This window comes from Microcaecilia unicolor, chromosome 10, assembly GCF_901765095.1.
Source record: "Microcaecilia unicolor chromosome 10, aMicUni1.1, whole genome shotgun sequence".
Classification (NCBI taxonomy): Eukaryota; Metazoa; Chordata; class Amphibia; order Gymnophiona; family Siphonopidae; genus Microcaecilia; species Microcaecilia unicolor.
In genome coordinates, this window is record NC_044040.1 from 164,322,360 (window position 1) to 164,347,876 (window position 25,517).

Here is a 25,517-nt window from a genome sequence, read left to right on the forward strand (position 1 = left end):
TGGCAATAGTCCAGCAGTAACCAGGCATCATGTGGCACTGCCCGATTACTGCTGGGCACTGCCCCAGCGCTAGAAAATATAAAAGTATTTTCCAGCACCCCAGTTGACGTACGCCAGAAGCCAGAACTACCGCCCGGCTCCTGAGCTAGCCTAGTGGTAGGCCCGATTTGGCGCATGGCACCGAGGTGGTACAGGTACCACCGTTTTGTAAAAGGGTCCCTTAAGCCACAGAATGGCAAAACCGACTAACAGATCCATCACTCATGATGTGTCCTTGAACAAATCCTTTCACCTCTACGTATTCAAAACGTAGACTGCAGGTTTCCTGGTGGAAAGGGGACTAGTCTCCCTGTGACTGACTTTGTAAAATGCCATATAGGCAGGCAGCATTTTATTACTAAAAATGTTAACTGCATACTAGGAGCTTTTGATGAAGCAGATATTATTTGTTACACTACTGTATATGAGGCTCAACAACAGATAAAGTTCTACCGCAATAAACAGATATGGATCTACTAAGACCACACACACAGTAAGTTCCAGAATTATGAGCATTCCATGAGAGCAAGGATTCTTGGGAATTGTGATCCCTTTAAACCCAACAGACTGCTGAGGGGGAGCGGGAGGACAGGAAGGAAGAAAAGAGACTGGGCTATTTTTATCTAAGTGCTTGTAAAGTTTTGTGACCATCTGGTTTTACCTCTTCTCAGATCAGCTAAGTCTAGCAAAGATTTGCAAGCTGGCCTGGCAGCCCAAACAAACATTCTAAAATCTTGTGCAGTTTGCCTAGAGACAGGGTAACAGTGGAAACTATAAACCCATTTATAGATGCCAGCAAGATAAATGATCTGCACTGCACTGATTTCCTTCTATTAGCTATCAGTGGACCTGCTCCATCTGTCATTTCACTGGGAAGATATGCAGATTTAATTTCTCAATGGCTTCTCAAGCACAGCCTTCATGTGACAAGAGCTGCTTACATTTGGTGACAACGCCTTCTAAGTGGATGATATTGGGGTGGTCAAACTGCCCCATGATGCTGGCCTCGCTGAGGAAGTCTCTCCTTTGTTTGTCAGTATACCCAGCCTTCAGTGTTTTGATTGCAACACAAATCTCTCTTTTCCCTTGCAGTTTAAGTCTCCCGCTACAAACTTCACCAAATTCACCTGTGGGGAGCATAAAAAAATACTCATAAAAATACACATAAGATTCTGTGTATCGATTACACTTGTTTAATAGGCAGATGAATAAGACGCTTGTAATAATAACTTCCATTCATTTTTTAAAATTCTATAATGTACTATTAATTGTAATTTTAATTAATTAAGGCAAAATAGATGCCAGAAATATCCATTTGTGGATTTATCACATTTATCACTCACCAACGCCTATAACCTTTTCAATCTTGATGCAGGAAGCATCAATTTCTTTGGCAAATTCCCGGACAGCCTGGTTGGGGTCCTCGTATGTAAAAGGATCTACATATGTTCGTATACCTGTAGAACACAATTTGAGGTTTTAAAGAGAGGAAAATCTATACAACAGTTGAATCCTTCTTGGTATAAGTCAGAAAGTTACCTGTACATGAATGTGTAATTCCCCCCCAAATTTAGGTGGCAATTCTGTAAATTGGCGCCAAGATTTAGGAGTCCCACTGCAGTGTGCTTAGTGTCAATTCAATAATGGCATCTGAGTGCCAAGATTCTGTTATAGTGTAAGTTGGCACTGATGTGCCCAAAATTAGGGCACCAACAGTTGCATCAAGTCACATTTAGGCATATAGAATAAGCCTAAATTTCCACATGGTATATAGAATATGCTGAGCGGCCATGACAGCGCCTAACTGTAGGCATGGTCATTTACGCCAAGTAAAACTTGATATAAATACCGGTGCCTAAGTTAGGTGCGGAGCAGGTGTATTCTATAACCCTGCATGTAGTTTTCTGGAACGTCCACGGCCCTCCTATTCCACACCCATAGCCATGCCCCCTTTTCGGCAGCATGCATTAGAATTTATGTGCACCGCTTTGCAGCATACACTTAGCGGGTAGTGCGCGTAAACTGTAACTAATGATAATTAGTGCTCATAATTGCTTGTTAACATCCAATTATCAGTGCTGATGAGCTGGTTATGTGCATTGCTATGGAATCTGTTTTGATTTCCGCAAGGAAATCTCGGCGCACTTAATTAAATTATGCATGTACCTAAATGTGGGCACATAATTTTAAGTGCCATTTAAAGAAATCCCTTCCTGCACCTTGCACTTATGCATTTAAATACCAATTAATGGCGCCAATCACATGCATAAGTGGTATTACTCTATAACTTATGCACCCAATTGACACCTATCTTTAGGTGCCAATTTATAGAATTTCCTTTTTAGTGACAGAATTTGTTACTGTCTGCAACAAATCTCCCATTAAACACTGAATTCCAATTCGAAATACACAAAGCTTTTGAATAATTTCTGTTCTTCCTGCAAGTGTAGCATAGTATTCAGTGCTACAAACCTGGAAAAAATCAGCTTAAGTCCCCAGATTACTTTGCTGCACTTAAACTTAGGGGATCTTTTACGAAGGTGCTAGGCATGCTAAATGCTAGAGACTACCACAAGAATATATGGGCATCTCTAACGTTTAGCGCACACTTATTTTTACGCATGCTAAAAACAAAAGTGTACCTTTCTAAAAGGGGCCCTTAGACTATAAACCAAGGGTTCCCCAACTTGTCCTTATAACCTCACAGTTATTCAGGTTTACAGGAATTTGTTCGGGTGCATTCAGGGGTCCTTTCACTAAGCTGTTGTAAGTACTAGTGAATGCTTCCTGCTACTTAAAAGGGCTTACTGTGGGGCACGCTGAGGTGTCCTGTGGTAATTTTGCAATCAGCATACGCAAACTAATATTTTTTTTAGCATGCTAAAAAATAATTTAATTTTTTTCACAAAGGGGGCATCATGTCTGGGGCACAGAGTAGGCGTTTCTGTCCTAATCAGTTAGCACATTTGCATTATGGCACTGTAACTGATTAGCGCATGAGCCCTTATCACCCAAAATAGGTGGTGGTAAGGGCTCATGTGCATTTGTTAATAGCTGCATGCTAATGGAAACATTAGTGCATGGCCGTTAATTTGTAAAATAAAACACTGGCCGGGCCTTAGTGTGCAGGAAAGACCCATGTAAGGGCGTGCTAATGTCACTTTTTAGTGCAGCTTAGTAAAAGGACCTCTTAGTTTCTTAGCATGGCTTAAAAAATTTGTGAATGCAAAATTTATTTTATGCGCTTTAACCTAAGAATCAAAATATGTACAATTGATTTGCCTACGTTGAAAAGTTCAATATGTTAATTCTTAAAATTAAAACAAATGTCAAAAATGAAGCACAAAAAAAAAACCACTCAGAAATCAGGACAAAGCTCCCCAAAATCTGAAAATGAACCAGCCCATTTCCATAACATCCAAAAAAAAATACATATGAAATAAACATTCTTCAACTGGGCCTCAACTAGGCCTCCTATTACTCAGGAGAATTCCTGCTATAAGTTCTCTGAGACAGAGATGAAGTAACCCTTTATTTATCTTATCCTGTATGTAAATTGTATTCTATAAATATTATTTTATTAGGTACAAAGGTTGGATTTCAAAACTTTAGGGGAAGGGTATAACCAATAAACCTGAGAAACATGAGTCCATCTCCATCTGAACAGCATACTCTGTATCTTCATTATAAACATGAAGAGGTTTAGCAAACACTCTCTAACTGCACACACAAAAGAATTATAATAGTTGTCTATTTAATTAATGTGGAGCATCTCAAGAGGCCATTCCTGTATTTAGCTGGATACTCCTGAGATCCCCTCCAATAGCATTCTCTGGGACTTGAAGTGTAGTTAAACAACTCTTACGAGCCAGCTTGCTATGTGGAAGGTCTCCTAGGAGGCTAATGCTTAAAACCTAACGCCGGTATTAAAGGCAATTAGCGTCAGAGTAGCACACACCTTAATAAGCGCAGAATGTTCAGAGTGCTCTAGCACAGGTATCAATGTGCATGATGAATGCAAATTATATTTAAATGTAATGAAATAATATAATATTAATGAGGTTACTCGGTATTCCCTCCCAATGCTCAAACAACAGTGCGGAAAAAAATGCTGGCCTTAATGCCGAAAACTTACCAGCAGCTCAGGGTAGTGTTGATGGTTTTGAGGAGAGGACTTTTTCTGAATTTCTGACATTAAACTGCCAGCTTTGTGTTTTTTTTGGAAGTGGAAGGAAGGAAGCCTGTGTAGCCTCTAAGTGCTGATAGTGAGAAAGAAACGTGTGCGAGCTCAAACAAAAGTGAAAGTGAAAACACATATTGGCACCTGTTTTTCTGTGCTTAAATATGAGCCTTTCAAAAATTTAAGTGCAAACAATTTTTGAAAAGCTTATATTTGAAGGCGCAGAAGTAGGGCTACCATACGTCTGGTTTTACCCAGACATGTCCTCTTTTTGAGGACATGGCTGGGCATCTGGGCGGGTTTTGCTAGCTGCCTGTTTGTCTGGATTTGAGGCGAATGGGCAGGCTGGCAGGCGGACGGGTGTCCTATCCTCCCCTCCCCTTCTTTATCTTACTGTGGTATCCTGGTGGTCTAGTGACCTCCTTGGGGCAGGAAAGAGTCCCCTCTTTCCTGCCTAGCACATCTGCAGACTGTCTTGCTCCCGGTGCCGCTTCAAAATGGCTGCCAAGAGGTCAAGCAGCAACCTCATGAAGTCTTGCAAGGTCACTGCTTAACTCTCAGCAGCCATTTTGAATCGGTACCGGGAGCAAGAAAGGTGTACAGCCGCACTGGGCAGGAAAGAGGGGGCTCTTTCCTGCCCCAAAGAGGCCACTAGACCACCAGGGCACTAAAATAAAGTACAGGAGGGGATGGGAGGGGTAGTGAATAAAGTCATATAGGTGGAGGGAGGCTGGAAAATTGGGGAGGGGATATACATGGGGTGAGAGAAAGGGAATCTGGCTTTCTTTGGGGGTAGGTCAAAGTGACAGGGGGCGGTGTGGGGGTGTGAACGGGGGTGGGGTGAGGGGCGACAGGGGGCAGGGCATGTGTCCTCTTTTTCCTTAGGGCAAATATGGTAATCCTATGCAGAAGAATGCCACAGATATGAGCCTGCACTTCTGGTTTTATCACAAGAGCAGTGATTACCTTGAAACTTTTCTACACATGCACCAGACACATTCCTCCCCCTTGCTTTTGGTTTACTAGTGTGCATATAATTTGAATGCCATTTGCGTTGAGCATTGGAGAACTAGGTTTCTGCGCTGTTCTTGCACTAGGGGTTTGTGCTGTTGGCTTTAACATCAGACCTTTCAGCATCAGGGCCCCAGTTGGCTGGGGATACTGTTGAGGCAACAATCACAGCCCTGAAAGTAAAGAATCCTGGCCTAATTCAGGAAACATGATTTCTGGGCTCCAGCACTGCTATGACTGGGCTAAATGCAAGCAAGGAGGAGGGTTATAAAATAGAGGTGGGAATCCCTGGCCAGTTGCAAATGAAAGCTCATGGCTTCAGATCCCAGCCCTGGTTCTGACTGAGCTGAAAATGTCCTCATCAACTGCAGATGCCAGAACAGAAACGGTATATCGGGCAAAAGAGAAGAGATACATTTTTGGCTTCTAAGAGTACCACTGATCAGCTAAACCACACCAAAGACTCAAAAATCCCTTTCAATTACCTTGATTCAAATGCTTCTCCTCATCTGCTTCTTGCTTAGCCTTACTGTATTTGCTGCGTCTGTGGGATTAACAAATAAGAGATTATAACCCAACATACTTCCTTTCTCCTAAGCTAATGGTACCAGAGGTGCTTATAGTTGGATAATAGTATTATCTAAGATGAACATGAGAAGTAGCTCTCCACCCTCTAAGAGACATTTTTCATGCAGAAGCTGCTCATTTTTTGCTAACACTGATATGTACTACATAATAATTCTGTCTAAAGTTTATATACATATATCCCCTCAGTCCATAACTTTAGCACCTAAATGTAAGAGCCATTTGAGTGCTAAAATTTTAGAATATGAGCACTTATGCAGGTGAATGTACATATGTTAGCTGAGTACTCAGCAATGTTTTATAATTTAGATGCACAATCGGCCAGATCCTATATATGGTGTTCAGAAATGGACATCAGAAAATATCGGCGCTAAGCGCGAAACCTGGTGTAAATGCTGGTGCCCAAGTTTGGTGCGCTGACTCATTATTCGGTAATAACACACATGACTTTTTGAAATGAGTGGTGCATTATGGGCCAGATTCTATATATGGTGCCTGAAAAATCTGTGCAGAAAACATTTCTGCATAATTGTATTCTATAAGCAGTGCCTAGATTTAGGCGTGGTATACAGAATATGCTTAGTTGATATCCCAGTACCTAGAACTATGCACCTCCATTTACATCAAGGAAAACATGGTGTAAATACCAGCGTGTAGATTTAGGCGCAGAAGGCCGTACTCTATAATAGTGCGTGCATATTTTGGAATGCCCACAAAACGCCCATTTCCCCACCCATAACTACTCCCCTTTTTGGCTGCACGCATTAGAATTTAGGCGCTCTGCGTTACAGAATACACTTAGTGAGTTGTGCTCATTATTGCTTGTTAAGTGCTGTTATCAATGCTAATTAGCTTGTTAAGCCAATTAAGTTAGGCGCGTTGTTATAGAATGCACTTGGATTTCAGCATCAAACACTAGACGTGATATACAGAATCCGGAGGAATGGCATTGTGGCACCCAACGTTATAAAATAGCGTGCAGAAATTCCCCAACTGGTGCCAATTAACGACAATAATTGGTTGTTAGAATCCAATTATTCCTCATTAATGGCTTGTTAGTCAAATAAGTTGCACAGGCATCTTGGCAGTGCGCCAAATGTGGGCACCATATATAGAATCCACGGGAATTTGCTTACCATGTAAATGCAATGGGGTGCACACATGGGCAGTGTATGGGCAGGGCTCCCATGTGCACCGTAAGTTACAGAATGCTGTTACTTGCTAAACTGCAGGATTTAAGCATGTGCGTTTTTGCCGGTTATTAACAAGGCGAAAGTGGGTACACCTAATTGTAGGCACAAAGAAGCCAATTTCACTATTATTCTACAATAGAATCTTGGTGCCTAGATGGCATTATAGAATTACCCCCTGATATTCATAACTATTTAACTGGCCAGGAATGGCTCCTGGCCGGTAAAATAGCGTTTAAGCTCCTAAGTGTGGATATTCAGCGGGAGATAACCATTTATTTCCTGCTGAATATCCCGGTTAGTGGCTAGCCGCTAACCCCCAGATTCTATATAGCGTGCCTAGACATCCGTGCCGAAATCTAGGCATATTCTATAATAATGCACGTAAATTAATTGGCTTAGCAAGCTGACCAGCGTTGATAACAGCACTTAAGCAATAACACGCACTACTTGGCAATAATTAGAATTTATGCGCACAACTCACTAAGCATATTCTGTAATAGACTATGCCTAAATTCTAATGCGTGTAGTTCAAAAGGGGAGTGGCCATAGGTGGGGAAATGGGTGTTTTGTGGGTGTTCCAAAATTTACACGCGCAGTTATAGAATATGGCCCAGTGCGAGTAAATCTAGGGGCAAGGATTTAGGTCATGTTTTTGTTGGTCTAAATGGATGCGTGTTATTTTAGGCACTAGGATTTCTGCCTAAGTGTATTCTATATACTGCGTCTAAATCTAGGCACTGCTTATAGGATACGCTCAGGTGGAAATCTTTACTGTGTGGATTTTTTAGGCACCATATATAAAATCTGGCCCTAACCAGCTATATTGGTAAACACATCCGGTTAGGCGCGGATATTCAGCGCCTAATCAGCTATAGCAGGCCTATCTTTGACCACTAAAATGTTAACTGGTTAGCATAGCCGGTTCACATTTTAGGGGCCAAAATAATCCCAGATATTCAATGCCAGTCGCCGGATACGGATTGGCATTGAATATCTGGGTTAAATGCTGGCAGCGGACAGCAAACGCATTGCCTGACGCCGGCATCAGGCCATTCGTGCTCAGCACCTGCATCTTGGCGAATAACTTTGGCGCCCAGTTATAGAATTGCCTCATAAATGTCCATAAACAAGGTCTAGATTATAACTCGGTACATTTTAAGAGCTATGTTCAATTTGTCTGCTCAGTAGAAACTGAGCTGAGGCTGATGTTGCCTGATTATATAAGCAAACTGCATGCTAAATTAGGACATCAGTGTTTGTTTTCAAAGCTATGAAGAGTTGTGCAGTAGAAGGGTGTGGGGAAGGTGATGTGCTTTGAGAAACATGTGAAAGAAAAATAGGCATGTCTGGTAATGAATGAGGAAACGAAGGGCTCGATATTAAAAAAAAAGCTGAGCTCCTAAATTTAGGCTTACAGGTTCCTAAATATGTGCCCTGTTTTCAGCTCAAAATTCATCTTATGATGTTGTCACAGGAGCACTGTCATTAAGAATGCGCACACTTGCCCAAAGAGTGCCTGGCGGTGCATGAACCCCCCCCCCCCCACACACACACACAAATTCATGTGGGTTTTGATTCTACTCATTTTCATTTGCCAATGACATGAACCAACCTGGGGAATGTCAATGATATTTCCTATGTCATTTTAAATGAATGAACATCCCTAGTGTGCGCTTTTCCTGAACCAGTTTTCGAAGGGGAAAAAACTTTTTCCCTTGGAAAACAGATGAAATGTTTGAGGGTAAAAAGTGCCTGCAAATTTCACACATATGTGCTGTGTTTCAACGCTGCCCATTTTACGTTAAAAAAATAAAAATAGGTGGTGGTGCAGTGGTTCCCAAACCTGGTCCTGGAGGCACCCCAGCTAGTCAGGTTTTGGGGATATCACTGCCTCCACTGCATGCAAATGTCTCTTATGAATATTCATTGTGGATATCCCAACAACCTGACTGGCTGGGGTGCCTCCAGGATCAGGTTTGGGAACCACTGGGGTGGTGTATGGTTGAATATAATTAATACTGAATGAAGAATTGAATAACGTCATGAAAATGATAAATAGGAATGTACATTGGGAAAAAGAAAACCCGACTGTGCTGGTATGACGGCCGTTGAACAAAGTTCCCCAGCTTCTCAGCCCACAACACTAACCATTAGGCTACTCCTCCACTCAGTTGCTCTTCCAAAATTAGAGAAAGCCAGCAGCGCTAGCGTAACATCAGAATAACATGAGATGCCAAAAGCCAGTACTGGGTAAGGGACAATCTTCCAGTTTGCTTGGTATATGGAGTTTTGAAGGTATGAAGGTGGGCTGGCTGGTGGCTCAGAGCCATTTCATTTACACAGATTGGGCAGTAGTAATTTTTTTGTTGTTGTGGCATTTATGACAATGTTAGTTTCAAATCATACAAACGACATGATAAATATGTTGCTTGATGACAAAAGCATCTGTCTTATCTGATGTACTAACCCATGGGATTTCCCCAAGATTTAACAGCCCATTTCATGGTTAACGTTTGCTAAGTCTGCAAATGGGCTTCCCAGCAAACTTTTGCAAGCTGCAGATTTATTTTCTGCAAAAACTAGTATGGAAAGATGTTATCATATTGTAGTCGTTACTTCATTCCGCATTAATGAGCTACTGCAATGCAACATCAAGTAAAGCAACTTATTAATTCAGAATTTTAGTACAATTTCACATGTAGTGGATTATGTGTGAAACTGTACTACTTGGGAAAACAGCAAATGTATGTTTTTTTTCAAGGGGGTTTCATGAGAAAAACACCCACAACTCTGGAATACTTTGTGCTTTTCTTTTTTTCTGTGAAAAGACTTTGTTACCAAAAATTTCACAAGAAAAACAACAAGAGAAAGTGGTAAAGAAAGTCAAATTTTATATATCACCCACTAGGAGACAGAAAATCTACATGTACATATCAGCCTGCAGGAGATAAAAAATATGCTTCTTTTCACTTTGTGATTGGCCCAACTACTTGAATAAATGAACATGAAAATAAGACTAGACAAAAATTTGATATTTAAATAAGCTTTTGAAGAAGCAGAGGTGATCATTATTAGTCTTTTATGTTGCTTGGAAAAGGAAAAATATTAAGTCAGGTTTTCTCAAAGGAAACAAACGGATTACTGTTCAAACCCTAATTATAGCTTATTAGCTTGTAATACTACTTTTAATACCAAACACCCACCTCCATTCCTACCTTTGTCACCCATTGACCTTTTGCCTACAGCTTAGGACTGGACACTACGGTTCTACTATTGTCCACTGAAGCCAACCCCTGGGACCCTGAGCAACAGGGAGCCCAAGAAAGGCCAAAGGCCTACTGAGTCAGAATTCACAGCTCACCTGACTGACAGAAGGAAACCTTTGTGACAGATTAGAATTCCATAATTATAGGGTTTTAGGGTGGTGCTGATTAAGAAGTAGGGAAGGGGGTGGGGGTAAGAGTGGATGTGAAGACAGCAGTGTTCAGAAAGGATATAGAGAGGCTTTTCAGAAACAGTAGGAGCTGAAAACAAGCAGGCCTGTAGGTGAGATGAGAAAAAAGAGGTGCATGGACCTTTCCCTACAGGAGCCTACTGCAGAGAACAAAAGGAGGAATTCGTATTCATTGTTAGGAAGATGTGTGAGCTCCAAACCTGCTGTTACCTTTGCTATTCATCAGACCCAGACAAAGAGATAAGTGTAAGGGGGAGAAGCAATAGGCTAGCAGGCACAGTTTGATCATACCATAACTTAAGTGTTCACGCACAAAGCTTTGAAGAATGGTGCATACTGTTTCCAACCTAGTGAAGATAGAAGGGTAATCTATTCCACTGAAGTGCAGATTCATGACCGTAGAACAATCTCAGAGAACTAGAACAGTTCTTGTTGGATGTCTTTTAAACCTATAAGTACAGTACATTACCACTGGGGATTCATAAAAGCCAGCTACTTTTATCCCTTTTTCATTGAACCTCAATCTGCTTGCACAGAATGTTTCCCAAATTCTTTTTATAGGCTATAAATAGGAATAAAACAAAACACAGAAAAGAAAATAACATGATACCTTTATTATTGGGCTAACTTAAATGCTATAACTGGATTCTATTCTTTTTTCTACATAATGATCCTCTGTGTTTATCAGAACAAAAGCACTATGGACCAGATTCTATATATGGCACCTAAAATATCCACGCGGAAAACAATTCTGGCTAAGTGTATTCAATATGTGGTGCCAAAATTTAGGCGCTGTATATAGAATATACTTAGTTGATATCCTAGCGTCTAAATCTATACCATGGCGTAAATCCATGCGCAGAGGGCCATACTCTATAACAACACTGGGAAACTTTGGAATGCCCACAAAATAGGCTGCAATTGAAATTAGGGAAAATTTAAGGATATGGTGATGAAAACATCATAGGCATAAATATCGGTCCATCCAGCCTGCCCAACAAGGTGGCCAGAGTTGAATATGGTACAGGCTCCACTTCTTCATGATTAAACACTGGTATACTTAATCTCTAACTCTCTCTGCCAACTTTAGGGCACAGACCGTAGAGGTCTATCCAACACCAGCCCTACTTCCCAACTACTGGAGTTGCCATCAAAACCCACTCTAGCCTTGATCCTGGTCTGTCTTTACCATTTACAGGGTCCCAGACCATAGAAGTTTGCCCGGCATTGGTCTTACTTCCCAGCCTCCGAAGCTGCCATCAAAGCTCACTCCAGCTATGAGGTCATTTCAGTTTTGCTATAATTGGATTCCATCCTTTTTTTATATACAGTAATAATCCTCCGTGTTTACCAGAATACTAGCACTACAAGCAAGATTCTATATATGGCGTCTGAAAAATCAGCACAGAAAATTTCCGCATAGGCATATTCTACAAGCGGCGCCCAGATTTAGGCATGGTATATGGAATACACTTAGTTTATATCCCAGTACCTAGAATTATATGCATCCATTTACACCAAGGAAAATGTGTCATAAATACCGGTGAGTAGATTTAGGCGCCGAGGGGCATATTCTATAACAGAGCATGTAAATTTTGGAACGTCCATTTTCTGCCTATAACCACTCCCCTTTTTGGCTGCACTCATGAGAATTTAGGTGCTGTGCATTACAGAATATGCTTAACAAGTTGTGTAAGTACATTCTAATTATTATCAATTACTGCTCATTTAGGGGGTCTTTTACTAAGTGGCAGTAAGCCCAACGCGGGCTTACCGCTCACTAAAGAAGTACTGCTGCGTGCTGCCCAGTTACCGCTGGATAAGCGTGGTAGCCCTTACCGCCACCTCAATGGGTGGAAGTAAGTGCTCCCCCCCCCCTCCGAAATGGCTGCATGGCAAGTGCTTCACTTGCCGCATTGCCATTTCTTAAAAAAAAAAAAGCATTTTACTCACTGCAGTAAAATGGGGCCTCAGTGCTACTGAAAATGAGTAGATAGCCCCGAACAAGCGATTTAACCAGTCAGCGGCTGTTTTTGGCCAGTTAAGTCATTTTGAATATTGACCAGGCTGTTACAGAATTGCCGTCCATCTTCCTCCTATCTGATAAATTTATATAAATTCATCAAAGTAAATTTAACATAAACACTTTAAGTGATTTGTTGTTATGATCCTAAGAGACTTTCTTGGTGACAGTGTTTTCATCTGTTGTCATTCTGGCAAGGGGCTTCTGTCCAGTCTCACAGGCACCACTTGGACAGCACAGATCACCTTTCTGCCCCAAGAAACGTGGCTTTAGGGATGGTCCCGAAGAACCAGTGCTCCTGGTGTTCCTTGCCTATTCCTTCCACCCCAAGGACCGCCACCTGAGGGAAGATCCCATCTACTCCCTTGGCCACGAGGACCCTGCCTAAGGGAACATCCCAAAGAACCAGTGCTTCTGGAGCTCCCTGCCTATTCCTTCCACCCTGAGGACCACCACCTGCGGGAAGGTCATGAAGAACCAGCACTCCCTGCCTACTCCTTCTGCCCCAAGGACCACCACCTGAGGGAAGGTCTCAAAAAAACAGCCTGTTTACTCCCGGCCAGTCAGTGCCAGAAAGGGGGGGGGGGGGGGGGTGAGAGAAGTTGAGAGGTGATGGGTTGATGAGCACCCAAAAGTAATTTGCTCCTAAACGGCAGTGCCCTAAAGTTATTTGCTCCCAATCAGCGGTACTGAAAAAGAAACGCCCAACAGTTATGCTCCCTCTGTCATATACAGATCTAAACAGCAAATAAGTCTTTTAAAATTTCTTCAAAAAGGTTGTAAATAAATCCAAATAAACATATAAAAAAATTGTCTAAGCTTTGATGAGAAAGGACAAATGTGTATGTCCCTGGTGAACATCCTCTTGCAAATGCACACTACGGGCAAAATTCTATATATGGGCGTGTTAAATTTGGCACACGCTCAATTTAAGGCGCATAACTTAATTGAGTAAAGGGCCAAACAGCGCTGATAACAGGTGATAGCAACCAATTATCAGAACTAACTGGCAACAATTAGAATTTACGCACATATCGCATTCTATAACAATATGCGTGCAAATCCTAATGCGCGTACATATTTGCGGGCATGGATAGGGGCACTTCCAAATGTTATGCTCATTGATACAGAATATGGTCAAACTGCATCTAACTGCAGCCGCCTGTTCATAGAAGGGCTAATTGCAGGCGCCTACAATTAGGCACAGTTTATGCCTAAGCGTGATTCTATAAAGGATACATACTCTTTATAAAATCGTGCTAAGCACGTTAAATTTTCAGCACCAATTTTTAGGTGCTACTTATAGAATATACCTCTAAGCGAATTGAGTGTTAAAATTATGGAATACCACTGAGCATGCCACTAGCATTTACATGTGTAACTGTAGCTGTTATGTGCGTGAATACTAACGTTCTATAATGACTGGTACCTAGTTTAGGGAAACCTGTTATAGAATGAGCAGGAAAGAGACTGAGAAAATACTGAGGCTAGAGTCACACGGCCAAGGCTCTTATTGGCTCTCTAGAGTCAGAGGTTTCTCAGTCTCCACCTGCTGGAAGGCGTGCACAACCCATCAGTCCAATCCTGGGCCGGTCCGGAGGGACACTAAGGAAGCTTGTTTCGTGCATTTCAAGTGCATTTCATTCACTTCATCACCTCCACTGGCACACCTGAAGTGTGCTGTTGAACTTTATCTCCACTTTACTAATCGTCAGCCTCATTCCAGTCATTCTAGGGGGTAGCCATCCATTCAGTTCTTGTCAGCTGAAACAACTCTAAATTGGGCTAACTGAACAGACAGCCTGAGCAGGCAGAGGAACGGGCTAGGCACGTATCGGCAGCAGAATAGTTGTCAGCTACCTGGCTCCAGACAGCCTTTCCTCTGACAGCTTTATGGACGATACTAAAGAAAAAATCAATATGAGGGCAAGGGGTTGACATTTCATTTTCTAAAAAGTGATCCATTGAGGGCCAATCACCAGGTGGCGTTTATCAGCCTGGGGAAGTGACATTTTTCTCAAGAGGGGAGGGAGAGGAATCATCCCTGAGCAAGCCAAGACACTCAGTTCTCCAAGGTGGCGGCTTGTAATTAGAAATCCAATGCACCTGGCTATCAATCCTGTCTTAAATAATAAAATGATCAATAAACGGAGAGAGGAGATTAAGTCATCAAGCCTGATGCTGCTGCTTCCTGTTGTAATGACTTTTAATAAAGCTGTCTCTTTCCATTGCATTTTCATGTGTCCCTGCTTTCTCCTTCTCCTCCTCCCCCTTGCAGTATGAATATTTTAAGCAGAACACCCAGAGAAATCATTACACTGCAGGCCTACTAACCAGACATAGGAATCCTACTGATTTCAACATCAAATGTAGGTTAAAATGGAAGAGAAAATAAGCAGCCAGTGCCAGCTTTTTCTAAGGATTGCTAGGATTTCATACCTGGCTAAATATTCTAGGTGGGTACAGTACGGAACATAAATGCCTGTCACAGTAAAAAGTGAAAACTCACCATGGCAACCAGTTTTTTTCCATGGCAATTGGGATGACATTTTGTAATCCTTTATTATAATTAAATAATTTGTGATAACTGTGAAGACTTTAGGACTAAGCATTTCCTACTCATAGGGCATAACTTACCAGATAGCATGCCACAGGTAGAAATGGCTGCCCGTTCAGCTGTTATGAAACAGGTAATTAAGATTTATTAATTACTGGCTAATGCTCTTGCCCTGAAGGTGGTTTAGGGAGGGGGTGGCATTTTTTATAAAGCTTTTTCCAAGTATAAAGCCTGTTTTAGATGTAGAAATTGGCTTTTATAAAATTACATAGCTGCACGTGTGTGTAACAGCAGACGCATGGAAAGAGTGTGTACTTTTCTGTGATCTGCACATGGGCATTCACATATCACAGTGGGGTCCTTTTACAAAGGCACACTAGCATTTTCAGCGAGTGCTAAAAATAAGCGTGCTGTAAATGTTAGAGATGTCATAGGCCATGGTTAGAACAAGGACTGGTTGGAAGAAAGACCCATCAGAAGAAAGACACCACTGATAAAGTTAAGTTGTTTCTAACCTAAAAGAACGTGTCTAACTGTGATGAAGTAAATAAGCCTTATACAAAGGCTTTACATCACGAGGTTTTCAGGCCAATGATGAAGCAGCCCAGCCCCCATAGCTAATAATAGATTAGCTGGGGGCTTCTTGAGGCCTTTCCTCCAACCACACGAGAAGTGAGGTTTAATCACGTGTGATAAGGCCAGATACGCTGAATACATAAATATTAAGATCTTCCACCTTTTCTAGATTTTCATATATTCCTTTGGGTAGCTCTATCATTTAGCACGCATAAATGATATATTCCTATGGGTGTCTCTAGTGTTAGTGTGCACTAAAAACGCTAGCGTACCTTAGTAAACAGGGCTCTTATTTAGCCAGTTGGGGCCAGATTCTATATATAGTGCTGAAAATATGCGCTTACCGCTATTCTATAAACCTCTCCTAAACTTAGGCGTGGTTTATAGAATATGTGTAGTGCTTGCCCAACGACCATTTACGCTAACTAAAACCTGGTATAAATGCCCAGATCAGGCATATTCTACAACAGTGTGTGTAAGTTTTAGGCATGCCCATGACATGTTCAGGTCCCTCCCATGGCCACACCCCTTTTGAGATCTATGAATTACAATTTACATGCACCAATTCAGAGAATTCGCTTAAAAGTTGCATGCGTAAATTCCAACTAGTGCCAATTAGGGCCGATAATTGCTTGCTATTGGCCAATGATTGGCACCAATTAGCTTGTTAATCAATTAAGTTGTGCGTACAATTTGGCTGCACTGCCAAATTCGCGCATGCAACTTTAGTCACCTTATAAAGAATCCAGGCCTGTCGCTACTAACTGGTTCAGCTGTGGCTTCATCCAAACGCTGCCCTCAGTCCACCACTAACCACTTTTCCCTCTGAGTGGGAGTCCTCCACCTACAGTCCTGCCTGTGGGAGGTGCTGTTTCATTATCACATTTTCATTGGTGAGGGACAGGCAAGCTCTGCAGGATTCTAGGGAACTTGCCTGTCTCTAGTCATTGAAAACACAATATTGAAGTACCACCCCCCTACTGGCAGCACTGCTGCTGGAGGACACCCGCTCAGCTTAGAGGGAACAGTGCCCTAACCTAGCCGGCTAAGAAGTGACCAGTTAGAGATATTCAGTGGTACTTGGCAGCTAGCTAGCTCAGTGGGTTTAACTGGGTAGGAGCTTCCCCTGCCTAGTTAAAGCCCTTTGAATATCAGGCCCCTAGAGCATATGGTAACTTATCAAAGACATTCCCCCCCTGGATACACAAGGGGTCATTTATTAACAATATATGCTAACGTCACTAACACTTACGGCCCCTATGACTGCTTTTAAAAGTGGAAGATTTTGAGATCATGAGAGATAACAGAATACTACTTTTATCTCTCATGATCTCAAAAGCTTCCACTTTTTCAATACGGAAACCTTCAATATTGAAACCACTTTTTCAATATGGCTTTTTCAATATGGAAACCTTTTCTGTCTTCCCCTTGCTCAAACTGCTGACCACATCAAACTGTGAAGAAAGAAATTTCCCATTGTGGAGGTAATTTTATAAATACCCACAACTGCACACTTTTACTTTGAAAATTACCTTAGGAAAATTAGATACATGTGGAGGGGCAGAACGGGGACGACCATCTCTAAGGGTGCCCATCTCCGAGGAAGTCCCCATGAAGGGGCGGGGCATCCCGTATTATCGAAACAAGATGGGCGTCCATCTTTCGTTTCGATAATACGGTCGGGGATGCCCAAATCTCAACATTTAAGTCGACCTAAGAGATGGGCGACCAGTTTTCGCCGATAATGGAAACCGAGGATGCCCATCTCAAAAACGACCAAATTCAAGGCATTTGGCCATGGGAGGAGACAGCATTCGTAGTGCACTGGTCTTCCTCACATGCCAGGACACTAACCGAGCACCCTAGGGGCAACTACAGTGGACTTCACAAATTGCTTCCAGGTGCATAGCTCCCTTACCTTGGGTGCTGAGCCCCCCAACCCCCCCCCCCAAAAAAAAAACCCACTCCCCACAACTGTACACCACTACCATAGCCCTTAGGGATGAAGGGGGGCACCTACATGTGGGTACAGTGGGTTTCTGGTGGGTTTTGGAGGGCTCCCATTTACCACCACAAGTGTAACACGTGGGGGGGGGGGGGGCCTGGGTCCGCCTACCTGAAGTGCACTGCAGTACCCACTAAAAACTACTCCAGGGACCTGCATAGTGCTCTGATGGAGCTGGGTATGACATTTGAGGCTGGCACAGAGGCTGGCAAAAAATGTTTAAAAATTCTTTTTGGGGTGGGAGGGGGGTTGGTGACCACTGGGGGAGTAAGGGGAGGTCATCCCCGATTCCCTCCGGTGGTCATTTGGTCAGTTCAGGCACCTTTTTGAGACTTGCTCATGGAAAAAAAGGGACCAAGTGAAGTCGGCCAAATGCTCGTCAGGGACGCCCTTCTTTTTTCCATTATCGGCTGAGGATGCCCATGTGTTAAGCACCCCGTCCCGCCTTCGGTACACTGCCGACACCCCCCCCTCCCGTGAACTTTGGTCGTCCCCGCGATGGAAAGGAGTTGGGGATGTCCAAAATCGGCTTTCAATTATGCCGATTTGGGCGACCCTTAAAGAAGGACGTCCATCCCCCGATTTGTGTCGGAAGATGGGCGTCCTTATCTTTCGAAAATGTCCGATAGTTACACTTCCTATTAGGCAGGCATAATTTTCTTTTTTGGGGGGGAGGGGGGAGAGAAAAATATATGCCATTCTTTTGAAATCCAAAAGTACAGTCATAAATGAAAATCTCACCCAACGTTGCCCCTGGGAATGCCTCTGCCCGCTGCCTATACAAGTGCCCACTGCCTATACAAGTACATGCTCGTAGACACTACATTCGTACTTTTACAAGAGCATTTGGTAGGCAATTTTGTAAAAGCTCATTTCTACAGGCAAAGTACAGCTTTACTCAAGGAAATGGCTTTGAAAATTACCCTCCCTATTCTGCCATGTTGTCTGATCCATGAACTAATGAAAATGCACCTGTACCATCATGAATGAATGCAGTCAACTGTGGAATGCAAACCACATTTCCCAGAATCCAAGCTGAATGCATTAGAGGCTTCCAGGAGTCACTGCACACACTGAACCTCTGATGTTTTCTTCTGCACTTCACCCCCCATAATGGTAAATGGTAAAATGCCAATACATCAGGCAGTATGCATACTGCACATATACAGGAAGGTCTCTGGAGGTAAGTTTGCTCACTGCCCTGGAGCGTTTCTAATGCCCCTACTTTAATTATGTGTGGCACCTCCCAGTGCAGTCTGCTGTGTTGTACAGTATTCTCATCTAGCACTTCATCACAAGTATAATCATGGGGAATGCTCAAGTGATGACATTGGCAACCTCCGGCTAGCTTGCTTCTCAGCTGCAGTTTACTGAATCAGCTTTGCATTTCAAGGGCAAATAGTGCTAGAACAATTATGGCTACATTACATGCTGTGGTGGTAGCAATGTTTGGAAGATCAAAGCCATGTAGAAGAGGGCTTGTAATGCAAATGGCTGTTTTTTTTTTTTAATGCTAACCAAAGAATTTAGCTTTGTTTGGGTGAGACAAAAAGCTCCCTTATGAAAGAGATGGAGAAAGCCGCTTAAGTTCTTACCTCCTGCTGATGACAAAAGCAGCAATGAGAATGACGACCAGAACAACACTGCCAGCCACTGAAACCAGAAGGACTGTGGGACTGGCACCATCGCCAATCATAGGCGAGGAAACTAGAAACACAGAATGCATCAGTCAGTGTAATGTCTGTTTGGACCTTTCTACATCTTCAATGCTGCTCTTTCTATTATTCAGAGGACAAAATAAGACATCAACCCAGCGTGCTCAAGGTTGCGGTGGTTTAGACGGGTGCTCAAAGCCTCTCCCGCGCCTTCATTGTGCGTTTATTCATTCATTCTCTCATCTTCCTAGAGACTCATAATGAGATAACGGTATCCTATTCAATAAATGTGAAACATGGTTTGGTAAAAATTCATCTCCTAAGATACAATGACCACCCAGCAGTCCAAAAATAAAATGAGTTTGCTGATGCCCAAATAATTGTTGCTAGCATCAGAATTATTTAGTCAGGTTGGCTTATTTGAAGATAAAATGCAAGCTAGGTATAATTGTCCTCCCTATTTGTAGAGATGTGTTATATTGTATTTTGGCATGAGATATTCCCAAGGGTATACAATGCTAACATACTGCCCTGCTTGCAAACTGCCCTGTTTACTAAGCCATGTTATAGGTGTGTTACCTTCTTTAACATGCGTTAACCATGTATGTGCCTACAATATCTCTTAGCGCGCACGCTAATTGTAAGCACGTTAAAAACGCTAATGCGCCTTTTAAAGCAATCACCAGAGAAGTTCACTGTCTTAGCACAAGAGCACCTCTGCCCTGAATCACAGAGAAACAGCATATTACTAAGCTACACTGCTTTGTAGAGTGAAGAGTCTTCAAACCCTTGTGCATTCTATAATTCAAAATGCATTAAAGTAGGAGTTGGTTAATTGCTCTATACAACATACTTCGCTCTTTCAACACGAACAATTATAGAATTAAAAAAAAATAAAATTAAGAAGACCTGATTGCATAAATTTTCAAACCTTTTGTTATGGCAAACTCAGACTAGCTCTTTTTCCAAAAATTGTCTTAATGAGGTTCATAATAAGTTAAATAGAGCCTGCCTGCTTGTATGGAATCAAAGCAGTTGATCTGAAATTTCAGTGTGCCTGATTATTCTTTGGGGCAGTGTCAGGTCTATCACTGTAATGCACCAAGACACACACTCGATCAATCCGTTCCTCTAAATTCAGTAGCTGTGGATTAAGGAAACTGTCAAGGAAGATCACTGTGGGATTGAAGATTACCTTACAAAACAAACTATAGAGATCTCTAGCTGGGACTGGGGAAAATGTTGACTTCAAACTTTCAAAATTACTCTGAAAGCAGGACCTATATTGGGAAGACTAAAAAGAAGTGTGTACTCCAAAATAAAAACCATGTAGATCGCTGTGTTTAAAAAAATCACAGATTTATTAGTACATAGAACCCGAAATATTTCTCTGATAGGCTGCATCAGGGGTTACTGTTGAGCACGTATAGCAGGGATTTGTATGTCAACTTTTTACTGTTCACAGTATCTTTTATAGGGAGGATGTCATAGAGGCAGGACATAGCACGGGAAAGGTCCAGGCGAGACCAGGCATGGATCAGCCTGTTTCAAATGCTACCTCTGCTGGTGACCCAGGCGTGTTTTGAGGACTGCAAGGAGGGGTGGGTAAAAGAGATACTAGGCTGCATGGGGATGAGAGGGGGGGTTGGAGAGACACAAGACCTGCAGGCAGGTGGATAAGAAAGGTAGGTATACCAGATTTGCAGGGACAGAAGGGGGAAGGTGCCCCTACCACTGGACAGCCCTGGCCATTTTGCTGGGCTCCCTCAATGGTAGCTACTCCCCTGGCAGATAGGTGCTTACTTATAGAATAGAGCCTAAATGCAGTTAAGGGCCTAACTGTTATTTACCCATGTTTGGGTGTCTAACTTCCATTAGAGTGCCTAAGGTAGGTGCTTAATTGGCGGCTAACTTGTGATGTTTTGTGTACAGTTGTTTACAGCAGCAGAAACAGGGAGGCTTGTGAAGACTCAGGAAAGACGGTGCAAAGTACAGGCAGATCCTGGGGGAAAACCTGTTCTGGTCTGCCATAGACCTGGAAGTAGAGAGATTTACCTTTCAGCAGGACAATGACCCTAGGCAAAAAAACCCAACACCGAGTGACTCGGAAAAAAAAAGTGACTGTTCTTCAGTGGCCCTGTCAATGCCCAGAATTGAATCCAACAGAAAATCTATGGCAAGACTTCAACTGCAATGAATGATTCCCAGAAAACTTGAAAAGAGCTTGAGACATTCTGCCTAGAAGAATGGGGAAAAAACTGCACCCTCCTACTGTGAAAAGTTCGTAGACACTTCAGTGGCGTAGCTAGGTGGGGCACCAGGGGAGCAGCCGCTCCCCCAAATGAAGTTCTGCCGGCGCTGGCGCCTATCGTGTTGCATAGAAAATGTGCGCCAGCAGAAGTCCGCTCTTGCGCCGTCAACCTGGCTCCGCGCTTCTGAGACACTTATCCTAAATGCCTCATGGCTGTTTATTGCTGTAGGAAGGGCTTCCACCAAATACTGAGGCAAGTGGTGCGAAGACTTCTACAATCAAGATTTTTTTGGTTTCTTTTTCTTAATTACTTTTTTTGAGTATTTCTGTCATTGTTCTTTCACATTGAAAATGTAGAGTATGTTGTGTACATTGGTGAAACCAACTCCTACTTCAACAAAACTGGAATTGTGTTTTTTAGACAGCGGAATGCGAAAAATGTGAAAAGGTATGAAGACTTAAAAGGAACTGTATTTTATTCCTTTGAGAATGTAGGAATTTTAACATATTTGGCTTTTAATTTTCAATCAGTTAAGCTGAAATTCTCTTTCCTGCAACAGGTCTCCATTTTCATTTAACGTTGAGTTTTAACCATTGTTTTAATTAAAGAATCTAATCAGGAGGTTTACACTGCAAGAGAGCTCTGTAGTCTTACCAATCAAATAAAACATTCATACATCTCAGATTGTCATTATTTAACTGACTCATAGACGCCATCTCATCCTTTCTGCTTAATGTTTCCTGACAAGAATTTTGTGTTTGTTTAATAAGCTACATTTTCCTTGTGTTATTTTGTTCATTTTAGATAAATAATAAAGACAAAAAGTTATACCACTTTTTTACACAGTCATACAGTTTTGTAGGAAGATATGGGTAGAATGTATTTGCATAATTTAAATACACAAATAAGCAGAGAAATGACTGCATACAAATGATTGCGATTGAGCTAGCGTACTGAGCTCAATAAAAGCAAAGGTCATTTGTCATTTTATTTAGCATAAGATTTCCCTATGGGCAGAATATTTCTTCAATTACCTGTGTTAGTGGTGAACTCGAATGGTTCGCTGAAGTCTCCGTATCCAGCTGCTGTCCTAGCACGCACGTGAAATACATAAGATGTTAAGGGGTTTAGGCCTTTAATATTGGTGTTCCGGGAGGCAGTCTTGACAATTCTGTAGCTGCGCTCATTTTGGTCCTGAGAGAAAAACAACCCAGTGTGGAATGAATATAGAACATGTCTCTCTTTACAGTAACTTTTAGCATCCTACTGTACTGGCACTGCCTACTGTGAATGGTACAAAATTTTCAAGCGGTTCAGTTGATGGCCATTGTTTATTTATTTGCAATTATTTGTAGTTTGCCAATATTGTAGGTGGATCACATAAAAATAATCAATTTATACCACACCTTAACAGAGACATAAAAACAAACAATAATGCTTCCACCATTCCACACACCAAAGCAAACCAAAACAGTGATGCAGTATAAAGTACAGCATGTGCTCTAGAGAGACCACTGATAGAAGACCTGGGTTGGAAAAGTGGATTCCTATAATGCTCTTAATGAAACTGAAAACGAGTACAAGATTCTTTGGGAAATGACTCAGATTTTGATTTTAAAAAACAGCCCAAAACGTTTTACTTTCTCGTTGTCTTCTATGAAATGACTACATATCCAAGAATCCCTTGAGTACATGTCTAGAAGAAGGACTTCAGTTGCGTAGCCAGACAGCAAATTTTGGGAGGGTCTGAGCCAAAAGTGGGTGGAACCATAATTTCATTTCCACATCCACCCTCCTTGTTTCTTCTCCACCAGTGCCTTCCCAAAAGAACATAGAAATATCTGAGCTGGAGAGGACCCTCCAGCCCCCGTAAGCTGAAGACCTCCTCCTGGCTGCATCGCTTGACTGCCAGCCCCCATGCACGCTCAGTTTCATGTCCTAGCTGCTTAGGTTGCAAGTGTTCCAGCTGAGAGCAGTATCAATTTTGGGTGGGCGTGAGCCCAAAGTGGGTGGACCCCAGGCTACTCAGCCCACTGCTTTACCTGAAAATTTCATGTTGTTCTTGAGCTACAAAAGTATCAGGAAATGTTGGCTGTTTTAATACAATTCTGGTGCTTGTTGCTGGCTTTAATCAGAAAGTGAATAAAAGATCTGCATTACAAAGAACCAAGCAATTGGCCGTTTTTCAGTCTGCTAAAGAACAATCGGCAACACAAATATATATTTTTTGTACCCTGGTGCATTAAATTGAAGAACTATTTGCAGAAATAATGTCTTCTCATATCTTTAAAGGGGATGACAAAATGCAATTTTCTTTATCTTACATCAGAAGATTTACAACCAGAAACCAAATGACATCTTTCTACATATGAACAAGTATTTAATGACACATTTGTGCAGAATACATTTTATTACACTACTTCAGTCTATGCACTATATTAGTCCACAATATTGATCTTCCGTACAAATACCCTATGGGCAGACGTCTGAAAGGGCTTTATAATTGCTTTCTTACCTGGGAAAGAAATACTTTCCACATGATGGTCTTATTTATTGCAAGCACAACATCCTTAACAGAATTAAAACTCCCAGGGGAATTTAAACTCTTGACAATACAACCTTAGCTTGGCTAACCATAGAGGGAAACGAGTCATACTTTTCTTTGCAACATTTACCTTTTCATAATACTTGACTTCATATTCCAAGATGACTCCATTTGGCCTCTCAGGTTCTGGCCAGGCCAATGAAACACTGTGCCTTGTTATTTCCTTTGACTGGATTAAAGTGACAGGAGATGGAGCTGTCAGAATAAAAAAGAAAATAAAAAAATTAAAATATATATATATATATATGTTATATGTGACAAGATAGATGCAACTATTATTAACACAGACAGTTGGTATATGCTTTATCCCCACTCCATCCCACTGTCTGATGCGCCCACCCCCCTAAAAGAAACACATTATTGAGCTGATACCATTTTAAGCGGTAAAGGACAAAGTTACTATTATAGTACCTATAACAATATTACAAACCCCAGTTGTAACAGAGATAAACTAAAGTTAAAATGCTCTGTATCCCCTGGCCAGCCATGGATTAGCTGGGCCCAAATTTCTTTTTATCTGCCATACAGCCAGCTGGGCCATTTGGTCTAAGCAATAGTTCCTTGGCTGACATGCTGATCCCATTGCTTTCCAAAAGCTGGTCCTGCAGTTTTGCCACCTCTCCTTTCCTGCACAGAATGCCATCCTGGACTGGGAAACTCCCCTCCCCCTCCAAGAAAACACACAGCCATAAATAATCCTTTTGCATAACACATCCCACAGCTTTGCTGCAACACTCCACAACAAACTGCAACATATATTTGGGCACCCTGTGCTCCAAGTTAGACAAGTTGACACAATTTCCTGCATCATAGACAGTATGCTTAATGGGAAGGAGGGGAGGGAGGGGAGGTGTCATAAGCACAGCAAAGGCAAAATGATGGACCCTACCCCACCTCTGCTTCTTATTTTACTTATTAATCTAACCCAAACTCCTACACTATTGCTGCCCTACTACATCCTCCAGCTCATGACTCCCTCCACCCATGCAGAGGACTGGAAATGAAGAGGAGAGATGTGAAGAGATTCAAAGACAACAGAAGAAGATGTCTTCTGCCTCATCACTTCCTGGGTTGGCACCTTGGTGAAAAGACTTTACATTCTTTTATAAGGTTCACTAAAACCAGGCACCCTGTAGGGCCTAGGAGGAATTATTCAGTATTTTTAACTTTTGTTTTCACAGCTCGATTACTGTGATCTATTCTACTTAGGTTATACAGACACACCAATCAAATGATTACAATCAGTTCGAAACATATGGCCAAATTGCTTTATGGGATGCGTAAATATGCCTGTTGAACCCTTTTACTGATAGGTTTGCATTAGATTCCTGTCCATGTCCAATGTTTCTTAAAAATGTCCCTGTAAAATTCTAAATACAAAA

The 25,517-nt window shown here is 42.0% G+C and overlaps 1 protein-coding gene across 2 annotated transcripts in view; it reads right to left on the reverse strand.

Moving 5' to 3' along the window:
- EPHA4 (EPH receptor A4) overlaps positions 1-25,517 on the reverse strand; it is a 269,461-nt gene that overhangs the window by 50,585 nt on the left and 193,359 nt on the right. For both annotated transcript variants that reach the window (XR_003943502.1, XM_030215596.1), the window contains exons 6-11: positions 24,206-24,330; positions 22,565-22,724; positions 19,219-19,330; positions 5,716-5,774; positions 1,383-1,496; positions 981-1,166 (exon numbers count right to left, since the gene is read on the reverse strand). Coding sequence is in view for 1 of the 2 variants with exons in the window: in XM_030215596.1 (XP_030071456.1) it covers positions 981-1,166; positions 1,383-1,496; positions 5,716-5,774; positions 19,219-19,330; positions 22,565-22,724; positions 24,206-24,330 (756 nt within the window). In the remaining variant the exon portion in view is untranslated. The remainder of the gene's footprint in view (positions 1-980; positions 1,167-1,382; positions 1,497-5,715; positions 5,775-19,218; positions 19,331-22,564; positions 22,725-24,205; positions 24,331-25,517) is intronic.